The sequence below is a fragment of the Narcine bancroftii genome, chromosome 1, assembly GCF_036971445.1.
Source record: "Narcine bancroftii isolate sNarBan1 chromosome 1, sNarBan1.hap1, whole genome shotgun sequence".
Taxonomy (NCBI): Eukaryota; Metazoa; Chordata; class Chondrichthyes; order Torpediniformes; family Narcinidae; genus Narcine; species Narcine bancroftii.
The window spans coordinates 450,349,061-450,368,696 of record NC_091469.1 but is presented as its reverse complement, the minus strand read 5'-3'; the positions used below and the strand labels follow the sequence as shown (position 1 = coordinate 450,368,696).

Sequence of the window (19,636 nt, the reverse complement as noted above, 5' to 3'; positions counted from 1 at the left end):
TATCAGAAAATACAATACTGAGTACAGTAAAAATGGTTCTTCTGCAGACACACTAACAGGCTATCTCTAATATTCATGCATCCATGTAAGGAACACAATGAAAAGAATGATTAATTAACACCAACCAAGGGCAGCATGAGAGTATTGTTATGGGTTCATTCAGGACCCTGATGGCTGCAGGGAAAAACTGTCTTTAAGTCCGTTGGTGTGTGCTTTCACACTTTTAAGCCTTCTCCCCTGTAAGAGGGGAGAGAAGAGATTGAGTCTGGAGTGTGTTGGGTCTTTCAGTACATTGGCTGCCTTTCCTCAGCAACGGGAGATGTAGACGGAGTCCATGAGAGGAAGGGAAGTTTGCCTTATGTTCTGAACTGCATTTTTTACCTTCTGTAGCTTCTTTCTACCTTGAACAGAGCAGCGTCCATACCACTCTGTGATGCAATCAGTAAGAATGTTTCTAATGGTGCACATGCAGAAATTGTTGAGGGACAGAGAACTTTCTTAGTCTTCTTAGCCTTAGCATGCTTTCTTGACCATCAAATCAAAATGTCCTGGACCTAGGTCAAGTCCTGGGGGATATTTATTCATAAATAGATAAAGCTCTCTACTCTTTTGACTTCAGCACCATAAATGCGGACAAGACTGTGGATTCTTCCCCCTTCTCCTAAAGTCAATAATCAATGACTTATAGTTCTACCCTGGAGAACTATAAAGGCTAAATTATTAAACATTTCCAAGGAAGAAATTAACAGACATTTAAACTGTTAGGGGACACAGAGAATAGTGTGATCAAGTGGAGATGAAGCCAAAGATAGATCAGGCATCATTTTATCCGTTAATTGCTTTTGTTTCTAATGTCCTAAATGAATAAAAAAAAGAGAAATATATTCACCAAAATAGGCAACATCAAAACTATCCTCCACCCTCCCTTGCAGCTCTGACTCCAGTAAGAACTCCTTAACCAATCTCACTGCAGTAAAGCAGGTGCACGAGTGTGTACATGTTTTGTTTCAAGATTGAGAACAAATGGAAAGGAGCTAACAAGGACATGCATTGCTCTTGTAGTAACTCTCAATTTCAGTAAGGTTGCTTCAGGATTCCTGCAGTCTCTCCCAACTGGTAAAGGCTAGACTTTACACTCTGGGGTGGCAGAGTTAGCTTAGCAGTTAGCGCAACACTATTACAGCACCAGCAATCAGGACTGGGGTTTGAATCTGGCGCTGCCTGTAAGAAATTTGTCCATTCTTCCCATGCTTGTGTGGGTTTCCTCCAGGTACTTCAGCTTCCTCCCTTCAAAACATACTGGGGTTGTAGGTAAATTGGGTGTAATTGGGCTCAAATGCTGAAAGGGCCTGTTACCATATCTTTGCTGCTTGCAGGAGTAAAAAAATTGTGCTTTAGCCTGTTAGAACCACAGTTCAGGCTCAGCTGTCCAGAAAGGTGGTAGTTTCACAGCAACCACTTCAGAGTCTATGTTCATCCAAAAATATGTTTTTGAACTCATCAGGGTCACCAATTGTGGCCACTGGAATTGCAATGGATATGACAAAATAACCACACAAGGCATTTCTAGAGGGAATCAAATGGATTTATTCTTCATCACCCGCGCAACCTTTTAAAATCCAGTATCACGTGCTCGACATGCGCTAACCTTGTCATGCTCTGATGTCACATGGCCGGTTCAATGCCTCCTGAGAGTTGTAGTGCCACCATAGTGCTGCAACACGCCCATGGAATTATAGGAAAAGACTCCAGATGGTACGAAAATAGGTGAAGGGACAAGTTGCAAGGAGGAAACAGAGAGGGAGACCTCATGCAGGTTAACCTCCAGGTTGAGTCAAAGGTGAAGAAAGTGAATGTAATGTTGGCATTCATTTCTCAACGAATGGGATGTAAGAGAAGGATGTCATATTGAGGCTTTATAAAGCACTGATGATGCCTCACTTGGAGTACAGGGTAAAGTTTTGGGCTCCTTATCTAAGAAAAGGTGTGCTGGCATTAAAGAGGGTACAGAGAAGAGGTACAAGTATGATTCCTAGAATTTGAGGGATTAGCATGTGAGGATCAATTGATACCTCTTGGACTGCACTCCTTGGAGATCAGAAGAATGAGGCGGAACCTCATGGAAGCATTTCGAATGTTGAAAAGCCTGGACAGAGTAGATGTGGCAAAGCTGTTTCCCATGGTAGGGGAGTCTCAGACAAGAGGGTATGATTTCAGGATTAAAGGATGCCCATTTAAAACAAAAATGAGGAAGAATTCCTTTAGCCAGAGTATTGTGAACCTCTGGAATTTTCTGTGGATGACAAGTCTTTGGGTGTATTTGAGGCAAAGATTGATAGGTATCTGAATAGTCAGGATATCAAAGGTTATGGAGAGAAGCCAGGGGAGCAGGGCTGAGTGGGAGAATGGACCAGTTCAAGATGGATTGGTGGAGCAGACTCGACAGGCCAAATGGCCAACTTCTGCTCCTATATCTATGGCCTTATCATTTAAAATAAATATAATGTAGCCGCGTGCTACTCGAAAGAAGACACACACATATTATATAGTCAGGTTAAGCTCTGAGTTTTATTAGGGCTCAGGCCCGACTTTTATACTTTCACTGTTCCCACCTTGGCCCCCCCCGGCTGATGTCACAATATGCATAACAATGCCCTTCTTCCCCAGGCACTGTACCTGTCTGTTGGTTGCACAGCAAGGCCAGGGCTATTTTGGGGTTGCTGGCCTTTAAGCTGCTCTTGCTGTTCACCTGCTGGTTTGCTTGTTGGGGCCAGTGCCCCGAAGATGCATTATCTTTTCCGTGAAGAATTTTCCCCTCATCGTTGTCCAAGCAAGACTAATTTGTTATTTGGGACTGTGACATCTGGTTATATAGTTCTCAGCCAAGGGAAACACCCTTGCTGCATACAGTCAATGGAGCCCAATGAGACCTCCTCCCATTTATCTAAACTCAAGGAAATATACAAGATTACCAAATGGTATATGGTCACCCTGATGCAAGGGTCAGCATTATCTCATAAGAGCAGCAGGACATTCTCTTGTGGCCACTGGGATCATGGTGGACATAACAAAATAACCACACAAGGCATTTCTAGAGTGAGTCAAATGGATTTACTCTTCATCACCTATGCAACCTTTTAAAAGACAGAATCTCGCGCTTGACATGCGCTGACATCATCACACACTGATGTCACATGGCGGGTTTGATGCCTCCTGGGAGTTGTAGTGCCACCATAGCACCACTGCATGCCCCCCACCCCCCACCTCCCACCCCCAGAACCGGCAGAAAGGGTTCTATGTCTTTCAGGTTGACGACCTCTGCGAGAGAGACTGCTGCAGTGGGGAAGACTTGACTAACAGTGAAAGTCTGTGGCTTCCCTCAAATTTCCAAAATACAGGTTGACCTAGTTTAAGTATCTTATAAGGTCCTTAATAGGGCGTCTGTAAAGGTTGACCAAGTGTTCTCCTTTAGACCAAGATGTTTTTGAGGTCTTCAGGCACAAAGGAAGAGTGTTCTCCATGTGACAATGTTGGTACTGGGTCAATTTTCCTATGGTCTCCCTTAGCCTGTTCAACACTTCCTTAGTCTTCCTTAGTGTTCCTTGCTGGAGTTGGAATGGTAGGGGACTAACTCCCCTGGATCCACCAATGGAGCACTGTGTGCGAGGTCCTCCTTTGGAGTTGTTCTAATGCCTAGTACCTAGGGGAGCAGATCAGCCCAGTTCTGGCCCTCTAACTGAGCTAACAAGGCTGACTTGAGATGTTGAAGAAATCTTTCCACCATTCCATTGGCCTGGGGATGATAGGCATTAGTATGATGAATTGTTGAACCAAGCAAACAAGACAAGGCCATCCACATTGAGGAAGTAAATTGTGATCCTTTATCCAAGGTAACGTACTGGCAAACCAAAACGAAACACCCAGGAACTGAGGAACACCCAAGAACCAGTGTCTTTAGTAGCATCTACTATAGGCATGGCCTCAGGCCACCACGTAAACCTGCATATTACTCTAAAGATAATAGTATCCTCTTGAAACAGGAAGTGGACCAACAATGTCCACACGGACATGAGCAAAACGCCAAGTAACTGCTGGGAAGGATTGCAGTGGCGTCTTAGTATGCCACTGAACTTTTGCTTTTTGGCAGGCCTCGTCATTTGTGTAACATCTTTTATGATACCATGCCACACGCACCTATCTGAAACCAAACAAATAGTCGATCTAATCAATGGATGTGAGAGACCATGCACAGAGTCGAATACTTGACGTTTCCATAATGCCGGAAGTACTGGGCATGGGTGTCGCGTTGATATATTACTGTGAAGTAGTTTTCCCTTAACTCCCAACAGGACATCTTTCAATTATAGATTCGTGATTGCAGACTGATAAGTGTACATCTCATGGTCATGTTCCTGGGCCGTGGCCAAAGCTGTGTAGTCAATAACTTGATCTACAGATGAAACCTCAAGTGGAGCAGAGTGGGAAAGTGGATCACCTACTACATTGTCTTTTAAGGAAATATGTATTATTTTTGAGGAGAATTCTGAAATGAATTTGTTGTCGAGGTGATCAGGCCTCTCTAACCTTGGAAAATGCAAATATTGAGGGCTTGTGGTCAGTGTATAAGTAGAATCTCTGCCCTCCAAAAAAATAACTGAAGTGTTGAATAGACAAGTAAATGGCCAAAATCTCCTTATCAAAAGCATTGTATTTCTTCTCTGCTTCACGAAGATGGTGACTGAAGAATGCTAATGGTTTCCATTGCCCGTTGACATATTGATGAAGTGCAACTCCTACGGCCATACTTAAAGTGTCTGTAGAAAGGGTGGTGGCTGCATTTAAAACAGGGTAGCTGAACATAGTGGCATGAATCAGCAAATATTTTGTCTTCAAGAAGTCATTGTTTCCCTCTTCAGTCCAATGGATGTTTCTGGTGTTTCCAGACAGTAAATCAAAGAGGTTTCATGATATGAGCTGCTCCAGAAGAAAGCAAAAGTAAAAATTTACCATTTACAAGAATTCCTGCAGGCTTTTAACCAGAGCAGGTCTTAAGTGCTTGGTAATGGTCTCAACTTTGGATGGGAGTGGAGTCACGCCTTCCTGAATAATCCTATGCCCCAAGAAATCAATCATTTCTTGTCCAAAAACCCATTTATTCAGATTGATGGCCAGTCCAAATGAATAAAAAGTGTACAAAGATGTTCTAAATTATTTTCCTTAGTCGCACTGGCCTCTAAAATGTCTTCAAGGTAAATAAAGACATTGGTCATACCACGTCCTAAAGGATCCATCATCCGTTGAAATGATTAAGCGGCATTCTTTAATCCGAATGGCATTTGTAAAAATTCAAACAACCCAAACAGGTTAATTATTGTAGTTTTTGGAATGTCTTCTGGTTCTACTTGTACTTGGTGACAGCCACGCACCATCTATTTTGGAGAAGATCTTCGCTCCATGCAAATTAGCTGAGAAATCCTGCATATAAGGTATCGGATAATGATCCAGGATAGTGGCGGTTAAGCCACCTGTACTCTCCACAAGGTTGCCAATCTCCATTGTGCTTTGGGACCATATGTAATGGAGATGCCCAGGGACTGTCATACCTACAAATTATGCCTAGTTCCTCCATCTTCACAAACTCTTCTTTAGCTAAGTTCAGCTCCTCTGGCTGCAAGTGACATGATTTAGCCTGGATAGGAAGGCCCTTAGTATAAATGTGGTGAGTAACACTGTGTTTTGCAGTGGAGGCAGAAAATTGTTGGGTAGTAATCTCAGGGAAAGCTTCCAACAGCTTGGAGAATTCGTCTACTGGTTTACCTAATGTTTGAAGGCACAGAGCAGGTGTATAGGCATCTGCCAGAGGAATGGTCTGAAAAGTAGTTCTATCTATTAGCTGACGCCTCTTTAAGTCAATGAGGAATGAAGAGCCCGAAGAAAATCTGCACCCAGCAAAGGTCGGTATGCTGCTGCTATAATAAATGGCCAAGTGTAGAGATGATTCTTGAACTTGACATTCATCTTCCTGGTGCCAAAGGTCAGAATATTGAAACTGTTAATTGCTTGTAGTTGCAGGTCCTGGGAAGGATGGCGTGTGTCAAAAATATTGGGTGGAAATACACTAACCTCTGAACCAGTGTCCACCAGAAATTTTCGCTGGGGCAATTAGTCCCATACAAACAATAGGCTTGCAGATTTCTTGGCATCTGCCACGGCCTTTACTGGCAGTTGCTCTGGGCGTTTCCAGCAAACTGGCAGGGTGGAAGTTACTTGCAGGCATTAACTCCCCAAGGACTGTGGTAACAACACCAAGACGAGCTGTTCACAGGCTGCTTGCTATGCTTGAGGCATTGCCTGCTTGTAGGGAATGACGTACTAAGAGCACGAGAGTGTGACATGGGGTCAATATCAGAGGGATTGGTTGTGCAGACTTGTCTTTCTTTGCTGTGCTTTTTAGCCAGCTATAGAATGTCTGCTTCTGCCGCTACAGCCCTTGGATCTTCAAATGAATACTTGGATAACAATAATATCATCTGGCATTCGCTCTAAAAAGAGCTGCTCGAATAATATATTGGGCCTTTCGCCAGCCACTAGGAACAGCATTTCATCCATTAGTTCTGAAGGGACGCAGTCTCCAAACCCATTGAAATGTAGTAGTTTGGCTGCCCTTTCTCCACGGGACATACCATCTACACCTTATAAAAGTGCTTTTAAAACACTTGCTGGTATGTAGTAGATACCGTAAGAAGTCGCCGCTGGCCCGGTCCAGGGCTCTGACAAGATTATATTAACGAGTGGTGTCCAATTCGACTTTGTTAAGGTAAAATTGTACTTCAGCCTGTTGGAACCACAGTTCAGGCTCAGCTGTCCAGAAAGGTGACAGCTTCACAGCAACGGCTACAGAGTCTATGTTTGTCCAAAAATATGTTTTTGGACTCGTCTGGGTCACCAATTGCGGCCACTTGAATCGCAGTGGATGCTGATGAAATAACCACACAAAGTGTTTTTAAAGTGAATCAAATGGATTTACTCTTCATCACCCGCACAACTTTTCAAAAGCCAGAATCACGGGCTTGACACGCATTGACATCATCACTCACTTCTGTCACATGGCCGGTTCAATGTCTCCTGGGAGTTGTAGTGCCGCATAGCGCTGCTACACTCGAGGTTGTGGTACATCACTACCAATTACATAGGTATAAAGAGGGATCAAGTTCTGTAATGTGAATTAAGGGAGTTAGTGGAAGGTTAAGCAGCAGGAACTTCTCTGTTCTTTGGATTACTCCCAGTGTCATGTGCTACTGAATACAGAAAATGAAATTGAAACATAGGTCAGATGAATGTACGGCTAAAGCGTTGGTGCAGGAGGGTGTGTTTTAGACACTTAGATCTTTGGGACCAGTTCTGCAGCAGTGGGACCTGAACAAGCAGGATAGATTGCACATCCACTGGAGGGGTTCTAATAACCTTGCTGGAAGGATTGATTGGGCTGTTGGGAGGTGTTAAACTCATTTTGCTGGAGAAATGAGTTTGTAGAGTAGTGGTGAGGCAGGTGAGGTGATTGAGTCAATTGTAAAGATAAACCAGCATGCAGGGTAGATGGAGGGGCATGAAAAACATGGGATAACTGTCAGGTCAAATTAAATATATATTTGAATGCAAGAAAGACTGATGAGCTTAGAACGTTGATCTGCAGCATATTGCATCATACAATATTATTGTAATTTTTAAAATGAGATTCAACTGGCAATTCAACATTCCAAGCTATAGAAGTTTTAGATGTGATAGAAGAGGAGATGAAAAGGAGGGTTCATATGTTACTGATTAGCAAGTACATGACTATGTTACTCCAAAAGGAAATATTAGAAGGGTCTTTAAATTATGCCACATTGGTAGAACTTGGAAATAAGAAAAGGTCAATCACTTATATGGAAGACACCCAACAAATCTGTTAATATGTAGATCAATTGTGGATGTGAAAGAGCCATGGCATAATAATAGTTGGCGATTTTAAGGACCCGCATGGGAAGCTGGACAAGAAGGTTCAGTTTCTCGGTATTCAGGTTGACATTGGGATTAGACATTGGCTTTCCTGGAGAAGCTGGAGAGTGATAGTAGATGATTGCCTCTCAAACTGGAGGCCTGTGACTAGTGGTGTGCCTCAGGAATCAGTGTTGTGTCCATTGTTGATTATCATCTATCTCAACGATCTGGATGACAATATGGTAAGTTGAATCAGCAACTTTGTCAATTACACTAAGATTAGAAGTGTAGTAGACAATAAGGAAAACTTTCAAATGTTCCAGAGGAATCTGGACTAGCTGGAAAAATAGGATGCAAATGGCAGATGGAACTTAATGTGAAAAAGTGTGATGCATTGCACTTTAGGAGGACAAAGCAGGGTAGGATTTACTAGGAGCAGTAGAACAGAGGAATCTGGGAATACAGATACTGAATTCCTTGAAAGTGGCATCACAGAAAGATAGGGCCATAAAGAAAGCTTTTGGAATATTGGCTGTCATAAATTGAAGTATTGAGTACACAAGTTGGGATGCTATGCTAAAGTTGTATAAGTCATTGGTGAGGCCATATTTGGAGAATTGTGTGCCATTTTGGTCAACTGTGTATAGGAAAGATATCAATAAGTTTAAAAGAATACACAGAACATTTACAAAGATGTTACCAGGACTTGAGGAGCTGAGTTGTAGAATAAGGTTGAAAGGGTTAGGACTTTATTCCCTGGAGCATCACAGAATGAGGAGAGATTTGATAGAAATATGCAAAATTATGAGAGGTATTGAGAGGCAAGCATGCTTTTTATTTCACTGAGGTTGGTGAAACAAGAGTGAGAGGATATGGGCTATGGATGAAAGGTGAAATATTTAAGGGAAACAATAGGGGGAACTTATTTACTCAGTAGTTTGTGAGAGAGTGGAAAAAAGCAGGCAGCAGAAGTAGTGGAGGTGGTTCGATTTCAACATTTAAGAGATAGTAGGGAGGGGATGCAAGTCAATGGGACAAGGCAGAATAATTGTTCAGCAGAAATTAGATAGGCCTAAGAGCCTTTTTCTTTTTGTTGCTCCTGTGATGTTCTATGATTCTAACATCTCCAACATGGAGTATTATTGCTTTAGTGCAAAGATGTTAGATGGATTGAATTTGTAAAGTGCATCGTTTTTTTGAGTTAACATGTAAGCAATGGGGTGGGGCTGTACTGAACCTAATCTTTGGAAATGCAAATGAGCAATTGGTTAAAATATCAGTGGGGAATTTGATGATAATGACCATAATTTTGAAAATTTCAAGATGGTTATGTGAAGGGATAGTTGTGTCTGGAAATCAAGGTCCTAAATTGGGAGAAAGTCAATTGTATTAACATGGATACAATTGTAGTGTAATAGAATTCCAAGGCCTTCTATTAGGAGCAAAAGGTTAATCAGGGAAATAGTAGGCCCTTTTAGGTGATCTGTAAGTGGAGCTGTAGGGTTTAGGTAAAATCTTAAATGGATATTCCTTATTTATTTGTATTCACCATGGAGGAAAACACAGTAGATCGATAGTTCGTGAAGAGGGTCAATGATATTCTTGGACATATTAACATTAAGGAGGAGGAATTGTTATGTATTATATATCTCAGAACACACCGAGCTGAAATGCCTAGGATCTAATGAGGTATATCCCTGGTTGTGATGGGAGGCAATAGAGGAGTTTGTTGGAGCTCTGATGGATATTAAAGTATCTTCTCTGGTATCAGGAGGTACCAGATAACTGGGATATGATTCCTTTATTCACAAAATGCAGCATGAAAAAAGCAGATAACCACAGGCCAGTGAATACTACATTAGTGGTAAGAGAATTATTGGGAACAGGATAAAGTTACATAGAGGAAGAAAGGGATTGACTGGGGATAGTTATTCTGTTTTGTTTGTGGAAAATCCTGTCTCACTAATTTGATTGCATCTCTTGGAAGAGAAAACTAAATTTGTTATTGAGTACAGTGCAGATATTTATAAATGGACTTTATTAAGGCAAGGTAGTCTGGTCCAAAAGGTTTAATTTTATGGGATCTGAGGAAAGATGGTAAACTGGATCCAATATTGATTCAGTAGGAGTATGGAGGGTGGGTTTTTTTTGTTGAAAATCTTTGAAAGTGGTGGACCGGAAACATCAGTGTTGGGATCTTTGATGTTTGTGAGAATCATCAATGACTTGAATGGTTACTATGTTTACAGATGATACAAAAGTTTATTGCTTTGTAGATATTGAGTAGGATTGTATTAGGTTGCACATGATACTAATCATCTGGAAAGACGGGAGGAACAATAGCAAATGGAATTTAATCTTGACAAGGGTGAAGTAATATATTTTGGAAGATATAACATGCACAGTAAATTTTGGAGCCCTGGGGAATGTTGATGAATGTTGGGGCACAAAATACAGGTGTATCGGGTGGTGAAGAAGCCATATGGAATGCTTGCCTTCATTGGCCACTTCACTGAATAGAAGAGCAAGTATATCATGTTACAACTTTTTAAAAAACATTATTTAGGCCACAATTGGTAAAGTTCTGATTGCACTCTATTAGAAATGATGTGATTGTGCCCGAGGAGGTGATTTATCAGGATGCTGCCTGGATTGGAGCATGGTAGTGAATAAGGAGAGGTTGGATAGGATGGGTTTGTTATCCCAAGAGTAATAAAATAATGAGGGAATGCATAGTATAAAGAGTAGGTGTTAATGCCAAGGTGGGAATGTCCAAAACAAGACGGTACAGGTGGACATTGAAGGCAGAAAGAGGATCTGAGGGAGTTCATTTTCACACAGAGAATGGTTGGAATTGGGAATGCACTGGCTGAGAAGGTGGTGGAGACGGGCACTCTGACAATAGTTAAGCATCCAGAGAAGCATCTTGAATTAACAAGGCAAATAAGGCTGTAGGTCAAATGCAGGTAATTGGATCTAGCATAGATAAATACAAAAATCTGCAGCACATGGTGGACTCTGTCTCTGTATGAAACCAGTTTACTGAACTTTCCTCTGTCTCCTCTGTGGCAGGTATCCCTATGCAGCAATCTCATCAAAACCCTCCAGAAATACAGCAAGACTTTGTATTTGGTCTTCTCATTATGAAGCCCTAATTATGCCATTTACTTTGTTACACTTACTGACTTTCAGTAACATGTGTACAATGTCCATTTGAAAATAAACACTACTCAATTTCTCACCTATGTGTTTCTGTTCTGTGTACTGAAACAAATGACTTTATAGTTTTCAACATAATCTTATATTATACTTAAAATGGCACAATTATGACCATTTTTCTCATCAAGTCCATTTTGGCTTCAATCTCATATCTTCATTGTCTCTCTCCTATTTCCCTGTACTCTACACCTTATTCTCTACTCTACATGCCCACTGATTCCTATTTGACTCTTCCTGCCATTAATCTGCACTCCGGGACAATTTACAGATCGAATCCACCTACCAGCATAACTGGGATGGAGGAAGAAATCGGAACACCTGGAGGTAATCCATGTGATCACCAAATGAATTTACAGTACAAACGTCAGTCTGGCTACACTAATGCTGTGAACAGCACCAATAACTATTGCTTCTGTGCATCATTAAAAGCCTAATAGCCTGAATATTCTTGAGATTGTCTGATCTCAGAAGCTAAGCAAGCTCAGGCCTGGTCAGTACTTGGAGAGGAGACCGTTAGGAACAACAGGTGCTGTAGATTTCTGTGAGGGGCGCTGGACAAAGTGGTGGCGCTCTGTCTACTTGTCTACCAGACAAGTTAACGAATTTCATGTATGTTACATTCTAAATGTAGTATTACATGACAATAATGGAACCTTTACCTTTATCTCCTGCTATGCTCTTGGCCACTCATTCAGCATGCTGAGAAGCTTCTTTCAATTGTCCTCCATACAATATAATATAAGCATACATAACAGTCTACAGACCTTGCCCCTAATATTGCACTGAAATAAAATGCATCCCTCTTTGGGGACATTATATCTGAAACCATGATGTTATGAGGGACTGTTTTATAGGAAGGATATTAACAAGATAGAGAGAGTGCAGAGAAGATTTACAAAAATATTACCTGGGTTTCAGCATCTGGAATACCAGGAGAGATTGAGCAAATTAGGTCTTTATTGCTTGGAACATAGAAGGCTGAGAGGGGATTTGATAGAGGTGTTCAAGATAATGAGAGGGATAGATAGAGTTGATGTGGAAAGGCTTTTCCCATTGAGAGTAGGAGAGATGGATACAAGAGGTCACGGGTTGGGAGTTGATGGACAAAAGTTTAGGAGTAACACGAGGGGGAACTTCTTTGCTCAGAGAGTGGTTACTGTGTGGAATGGGCTTCTGGGTAAGGTGGTGGAGGGAGGGTCAATTTTGTCATTTAAGAAAGAGTTGGATAAGTATATAGATGGGAGGGGGATGGAGGGATATGGGCAGAGTGCTGGAAAGTGGGATTAGAGGAGGGTATTTGGATCAGTGCGGACTAAAAGGGCCAAATTGACCTGTTTTCATGCTGTAATTGTTATATGGTTATAAGGTTAAGATTGCATTGCACATAATTATTGTAGCTGCAGCGTGATCTTCTATATCTCCCTTTTCCTTTGCCAGTTCATTTTTTAAAATGTTTTGCAATGAACACAAGTTAATGGCTGTATATTGTAAATACTGCTCTGCCATATCCTTATCCTTTTCGAATCTCAAGAAGTCATTTTGACTTTTCCAATACTGTAACATGGAGCTCATTGTCCATTTTATTTAGTCTCAGGAATGTGACATGCTCTGCATCTGCAAAGAATTTTGTTCCTGTTGTATTTGGTCTATATTATCTCTTTAGTGTTTTGGGCAAGTATTTAGCTAAATCTCTAGGATAAGGGAAGAAATGCTTCATAGCAACATTATAGATGCATCATTATACCTCCATCATGCTTTGTCAAAGCAGATTTGTGAAATTGCTTGTGTCTGATTAATCTGTAATGATTAAAAGGAAGGCCTGGTTGTCATACTGTCATAATGCAACAATTAAGTGCTTTTGGACATTCTGTTATGTGTATTTTTATCATATCTGTTGTGCTTGGAATGGCCAATAATAAAGCAGTGATTTATTCTTTTAATAATGGAAGTGAAAGTCCAGTCCAAGCAAATTTGAGAAAATGCTTGTCTTGCACCCAGAGTAACTGAGAAGTTATTGTGGCTGCTTTTGACAGCAGAGCAGAAATATTCTCTGGAATTGTTATCGCGAACTTTGAGGAACTGAAATCCCCCACAGAAAAGGAAGAAAGGAGCTTGCAGGCCAACTGTCAAATTTATTTTTTTCAAAACTAGAAGGTTGAAGGGTTCGGGTGAGGACTGAAGAGAGTGTGCAATGGAATAGAGAAGAAATGGTTAACCTTAAACCTCCACAGCGAGATTGAACCTATCTGGAGGAGCATATATATTCATAGGCATCACTATGGATAGTTATTTAGGCACATGTGCCTGTCACTTGCTACACATCACCCCCATGCTCATTCCTCCCCAATCATTTACCTTCCTCACCCTGTGGCATCTGAGTGAAGCTGTCTGGGTATCTACAAATATGAGGGCATCTGCATCTTTTTAAAACAATATTTTATAAATAAAGTGAACAACAAAAGTCCATGGATGCTGTGATCCTGTAGATGCTGTAGTAAATTTGGTCAGTAGCAGAACATTGCACACTGTCACGCTGAGCACTGTCGCACCTCATGGCTGTGTGCTGAGCCCTGCACACCATGACTGCATCACTGTGAGGTTTCTCCATTGATCGGCTGGTCAAACTTCTAGGCTTGAGTTTTGAGAATAGGCCCGGAAATTGGAAGGCCTTCTTAGCATGCTTCCTGTACCACTTGTACAGGGAGTCATTGAGGCTGGCATCTTTGGCTATCTTCATGCGTTTGGCCTTTAGTCCCACCTCTTCCTCAACTTTCCAAAGCAACATGCATAACTTATCTTCCTGAGATTTCCAGCCACAAAGTGTTGATTCAGATATGCTGAGGTCACGTGCAACTTGGGTTTGATTTTTATTCTTGATCACATCAAGTGCGTGAAACTTATCTTCCACTGCAAAAGATTTTTGTCTTGATCTGAAAACAATTTCAATTCTGGAAAGAGGAAAAAATGGCGTCCGCTGGCTGATCGCATTATATCTGGTTCATGTGAAATTGGGTCCCGTTAAATTGGTGTTCCACTGTATATTGTTACATTAATTTTATTTATACCTTTGCCAGCACTGTGGCACCTTGTTGTTACTCCCCTTCTGTTGTTTGAAGGCTTTACCTTGGTCATGTCCTTCCCCATATGACTTGGCTGCACCAAGTCTCAAATGCACCCTCAGAAAGTACTCCAGCAGCCTGGAGTGTGTCAGGCTGCAGGATGCCCTCTACAACATTTCCTTGTGCTGAAAGACTAATACGTTTCTAACAAGATCTAAACTGAAATACTATGAACTAGGGGAAAGAGTCTATAAGGTCCTCTCCTGGCAGTTGAAAACAGAACAAGCCTCCAGAACAATAAATGCGATTAAGCTAGATTCTAATACGATCTCTTACACACCGAAGGATACAAATGAAGCTCTCAAGCAATTTTATGTTAATTTATATAAATCTCAATCGGTGGAGGAATTTGAATAAAATTGAGAGTTTCCTGTCACAATTGGATCTCTCCAATTTGAATTTAGAAGTAAGGGAAGGGTTAAACTCTTCCTTTACTCAAATTGAGATAGGGGAAGTGTTGGCCTCCTTGCAAATTAATAAATCCCCAGGAAAGGATGAATTTCCACAGAAATTTTATAAAGAATTTAAAGATTTATTAATATCTCTTTTTATGGAGATATTAGATCAGGCAGTGGCGATGCACATTCTCCCAAAGTCCTCTTTGACCGATTCCCAAAAAAGATAGGGATCCATTGAAATTGTTGCCTTATTGACCCATATTACTTTTGAATGTAGACTATAAGATTATTGCCAAAGCTGTGGCAACTAGATTGGCAAATTATTTGCCTAAATTAATAAACACATGATCAAACTGGCTTTGTGCAGGGGAGGCAATATATGTAGATTTCTCAGTATTATTTGGTGCAAACAAGAGATGACTTGAGTGGCTGTGGCTTGAGATGCTGTGGCTCTAGATGTGGAGAAAGCCTTTGACAGACTAGAGTTGGACTTATTATTTAGTCCTGGAAAATTTTGGACTATTTATTGGGTTAGAGCTCTATATTCTGAACCTAAAGCTAATGTAATAACTAATGGCCAAATTTCATCAGGATTCCCAATGTCCATTACCTCCAGCTCTTTTCCTCCTGGCTAGTGAACTGTTAGCAGAATCCATCCATCTAGATCCAGACACAAAGGATTTCAGGATCATCCAGGAAGAACATAAAAACAATTTATTTGCTGATTATGTTCTGATATAACTGACAGAACCAGTTAACTCATTACAAAAATTGCAATCTAAATTGGAGGATTTTGGGATTATATCGGGTTATAAAGTCAACTGGGACAAGAGTGAAGTTATGCCACTTATGGGTAGTAATTATGAAAAAATTAAAAGAAATTTTCAATTTAAGTGGCTGCTCAATGGGATTAAATATTTAGGTAACAAGGATAATAACAATGTGCATAATTTATATAAGATGAATTATCTTCCCTTGTTTCATAAAATTGAGAATTATCTTAATATATAGATGACCGCCCCAATAACTTTGTTTGGAAGGGTCAACTGTATTAAAATGAGAGGGCTGCCTCAAGTACAATTTTATTTTCAAAGTTTGCCTGTTCCTATGCCTCAGAGATTATTTCAAAACTTTAATAAATTCATCATGAAGTTTCAGGTGAAATATAAGACTTCCAGAGTGTCCAGTGATAAATTAACTTGGAATTATGATTTGGAGGATTGATGCTCCTGGATTTCAAAAGATATATTTGGGCAACCCAACTGAAGTTTGTCACGGAGGAGACGACTTCATGGGCAAAAATGGCATTGCATAATGTTGGTGAGAGGATAGCAGAAAACCTTATATATAAATGAAATTCTAAATTATTATCTGGCCCTAAAGAAGCCCCCCTATTAAAGCATATAAATACAATAAGAAATAAAATTAATGATCAAATTGTGGGGGTCCTTCACCTAAAACACCACTGGCTCAAAATATGTTAATTCCATTCAAGAATGATAATAAAATCCTCAACACTTGGTCCCAGAGAGGGGTCAAGTGTATTGAGGATTGTTATAAGCAGGGACAATTTATGACATTGAGCAAATTAGGAATAAATATAAATACATATTTTTCTCTGCTATCTTCAGTTAAGATCTTATTTAAGGGACAAATTATGTCCAGCACTAACCTTACTGCAGTTTCGTGAAATGGTGACTCTGGTTCGAAAGGGTAGCACAAAAAAATTTATTTCAAAAATGTATTCCTTACTTCAGGCTTGGTAAATCAAGTCAAAGTTGGAAATCAGATTTGGGTATAGAAATTGATCCATTTTGCTTGTCCGACTTATGTCAGGCCAGCGTGATTAACGCAATTAATGTAAGCTGTTGGCTGGTGCAATGTAAATTCTTGCATCAGCTATACCTTACTCCACAAAAGTTACACAAATTCAAATAGGAACTATCAGACCAACATTTTTGATGTGGTCAAGAAATAGGTACTTTCTTCCATTCAACCTGGTCATGCCCTAAAGTGAGGCCTTTCTGGGAAGATTTGGATAATCCAGAAAAAAAGAATTACTGGAAATTGATACCCTCAGCTATCTGAATTATTTTTATTGGCGAGGTTAGAAGACGTAAGAACTAAAATGAGGCTTTTGAAATATCAATTAAAATTCATTCAGCTCGCTTTAGCAGTGGCCAGGAATTGCATAGCACTTACTTGGAAATTTAATTCCCAACTAGGTTCAGCCCCCTGGAAGATAGAAATGCATAATTGTGTACTCCTGGAGATGATCACCTAAACCCTTAGGAACCTCAGAATATGGAATTCATACCTAAGGTACATCGGGGGTAAATCTTTAACAATTCCCCCTCCTGTCTCTTTCCCCCAGTGCTTGCAGTGCGGAGGACCCTAGATAAGTCAGGTTATTTGTCCCTTGATGGGAGTGGGGATTTATCCTAGGTGAGGCCACTCTTTTCTGTTTCTTATTCTTTGTTTTTTCTTCTTTCTTCTTGTTTCTTTGTTGGGGGGGGTGGTGGGAGGGTTCCTCTAATTTTGTTCTTCTTTCTTTCTATTATCTTTTTCTCCATTTGACTCAACATGGACATTGATTTGCATTTTTGTAGTATTTTTGTAATTTTTCTTTCTTTATAATAATTGAATCTCACGTTGACTCTATTTTCTCACTTTCCTTAATATCAACATGTGGATCGATATTTGTACTATTTTCTTAATATTATGGATATTGATGTTTTATTTCTTGATTATTCTTCTTTTAACTGCATGTTGATAGAAAATTCTCAAAATAAAACATTCAAAAAAAAGCAAAAAGAAAACAACATTTAAAAAATCACTCTGAATATAATGCCACATTAAAATTAAGTATTAAATTTCAAAATAAAATTACTGCATTTGAACAGGAAAAAAACGAATAAGTTTCGGGCAGTGCATCTTTCATCGAGTTGATGGTCTTCCAGCAGTTCGGGATGTCTGACTCTGTGTGCATCCACAGGAACAGCCTGTAACTCTTCTGTCACACTGCTGTTGTGGATGAACCGTGACAAGGACCCTTGTATCCTTCTCCACACACTCTTCGTAAATCCGCATTCAGCAAAGGGGTGAGCAACTGTCTCCATCCACTTCTGTCATCTCGAGGACAATGTGTGTGATGGGAGATGTTCCAGTTGCGCATGAAGGATGTGACTTGGAAGGCTCCTCTCAATGCCAGACAGGCCAAGTTTTGGTGCTCGTTTGTGAACACTGTTGATGAGACATTCCACCAGACGACCTGGATGGTCTGTTCAGGGAACCACTCCACCATCTCCATCAAGACCTCATCTCTCAGTGTCTCCAGGATGGTCTGTGCTGACCACTGACTGATGGTCTTGTGGTCAAAGGTATTTGTCTGAAAAATCTTTATCACGAAGGTGGTGTGGCAAAGTCCAGCTGACTTAGACATAGTGCAGAAATGGGTCCGGACCTATCTTTCACAACATGGGGACAGCTAGAACCCCAGAAGATAGCTGCACTTTGTGCTCTCATATTTAGGTGGCATGCACAGCCTGATACAGCTGCACATGAAGGTGGTCATCAGGATAAGGTCCACATTGGTATGTCTTTGCCTCTGTTGTCTGGCAATTTGTATATGGTGACCCTTCAGACCCTTTTCATCTTAGATCTCTGTATGAACCAGAAGGCTGCTCTGGTGACCACCAGAACAGAGATGTGAGCGATTGACCACATCAAAGTACTAACACCAAAACTCAGTTTCTTATTTTTATATAAAATATTAAAATCTTTTCTTCAATTTCAGCATTTGATGATGCTATGTCTGTCTCTTTTAAACAACCACTAAAAAAATGATTCTCTGCTTTCTTATTATGCAATGTATAAGAAATGTGAATCTTTTGCCTGCGCACCTCACTGAGATTAACAAGAGGAAATGTGTGTAAATACATGATAATATAAATAATTGAGTCAAGAATCAAAAGTAGAAATTATATTTAATTTGTACATCCTTCTTTTTTTGGCTTGGCTTCACGGACGAAGATTTATGGGGGTGGGTAATGTCCACGTCAGCTGCAGGCTCATTTGTGGCTGACAAGTCCGATGCGGGACAGGCAGACACGGTTGCAGTGGTTGCAAGGGAAAATTGGTTGGTTGGGGTTGGGTGTTGAGTTTTCCTCCTTTGTCTTTTGACAGTGACGTGGGCTTTGCGGTCTTCTTCAAAGGAGGTTGATGCCCACCGAACTGTGAGGCGCCAAGATGCACGGTTTGAGGTGATATCAGCCCACTGGCGGTGGTCAATGTGGCAAGCACCAAGAGATTTCTTTAGGCAGTCCTTGTACCTCTTCTTTGGTGCACCTCTGTCTCGGTGGCCAGTGGAGAGCTTGGGAAGACGATGGTCCTCCATTCTGGAGACGTGACCTACCCAGCGCAGTTGGATCTTCAGCAGCATGGATTCGATGCTGTCGGCCTCTGCCATCTCGAGTACTTCGATGTTGGAGGTGAAGTCGCTCCAATGAATGTTGAGGATGGAGCGGAGACAACATTGGTGGAAGCATTCTAGGAGCCGTAGGTGATGCCGGTAGAGGACCCATGATTCGGAGCCGAACAGGAGTGTGGGTATGACAACGGCTCTGTATACGCTAATCTTTGTGAGGATTTTCAGTTGGTTGTTTTTCCAGACACTTTTGTGTAGTCTTCCAAAGGCACTATTTGCCTTGGCGAGTCTGTTGTCTATCTTGTTGTCGATCCTTGCATCCGATGAAATGGTGCAGCCGAGATAGGTAAACTGGTTGACCGTTTTGAGTTTTGTGTGCCAGATGGAGATGTGGGGGGGCTGGTAGTCATGGTGGGGAGCTGGCTGATGGAGGACCTCAGTTTTCTTCAGGCTGACTTCCAGGCCAAACATTTTGGCAGTTTCTGCAAAACAGG

General features: G+C 40.9%; 1 protein-coding gene across 3 annotated transcripts in view; it reads left to right on the top strand.

Annotated features, from left to right (window-relative positions):
- apbb1ip (amyloid beta (A4) precursor protein-binding, family B, member 1 interacting protein) overlaps positions 1-19,636 on the top strand; it is a 141,022-nt gene that overhangs the window by 4,239 nt on the left and 117,147 nt on the right. The window contains exon 1 of one of the 3 annotated variants that reach the window (XM_069914568.1): positions 17,006-17,038. The exons of the other annotated variants lie outside the window; for them this stretch is intronic. Within the exon in view, the coding sequence (XP_069770669.1) occupies positions 17,021-17,038 (18 nt within the window). The 5' untranslated portion in view covers positions 17,006-17,020. Of the gene's footprint in view, positions 1-17,005; positions 17,039-19,636 lie in introns of those variants that run through there. 3 annotated transcript variants of the gene reach the window in all.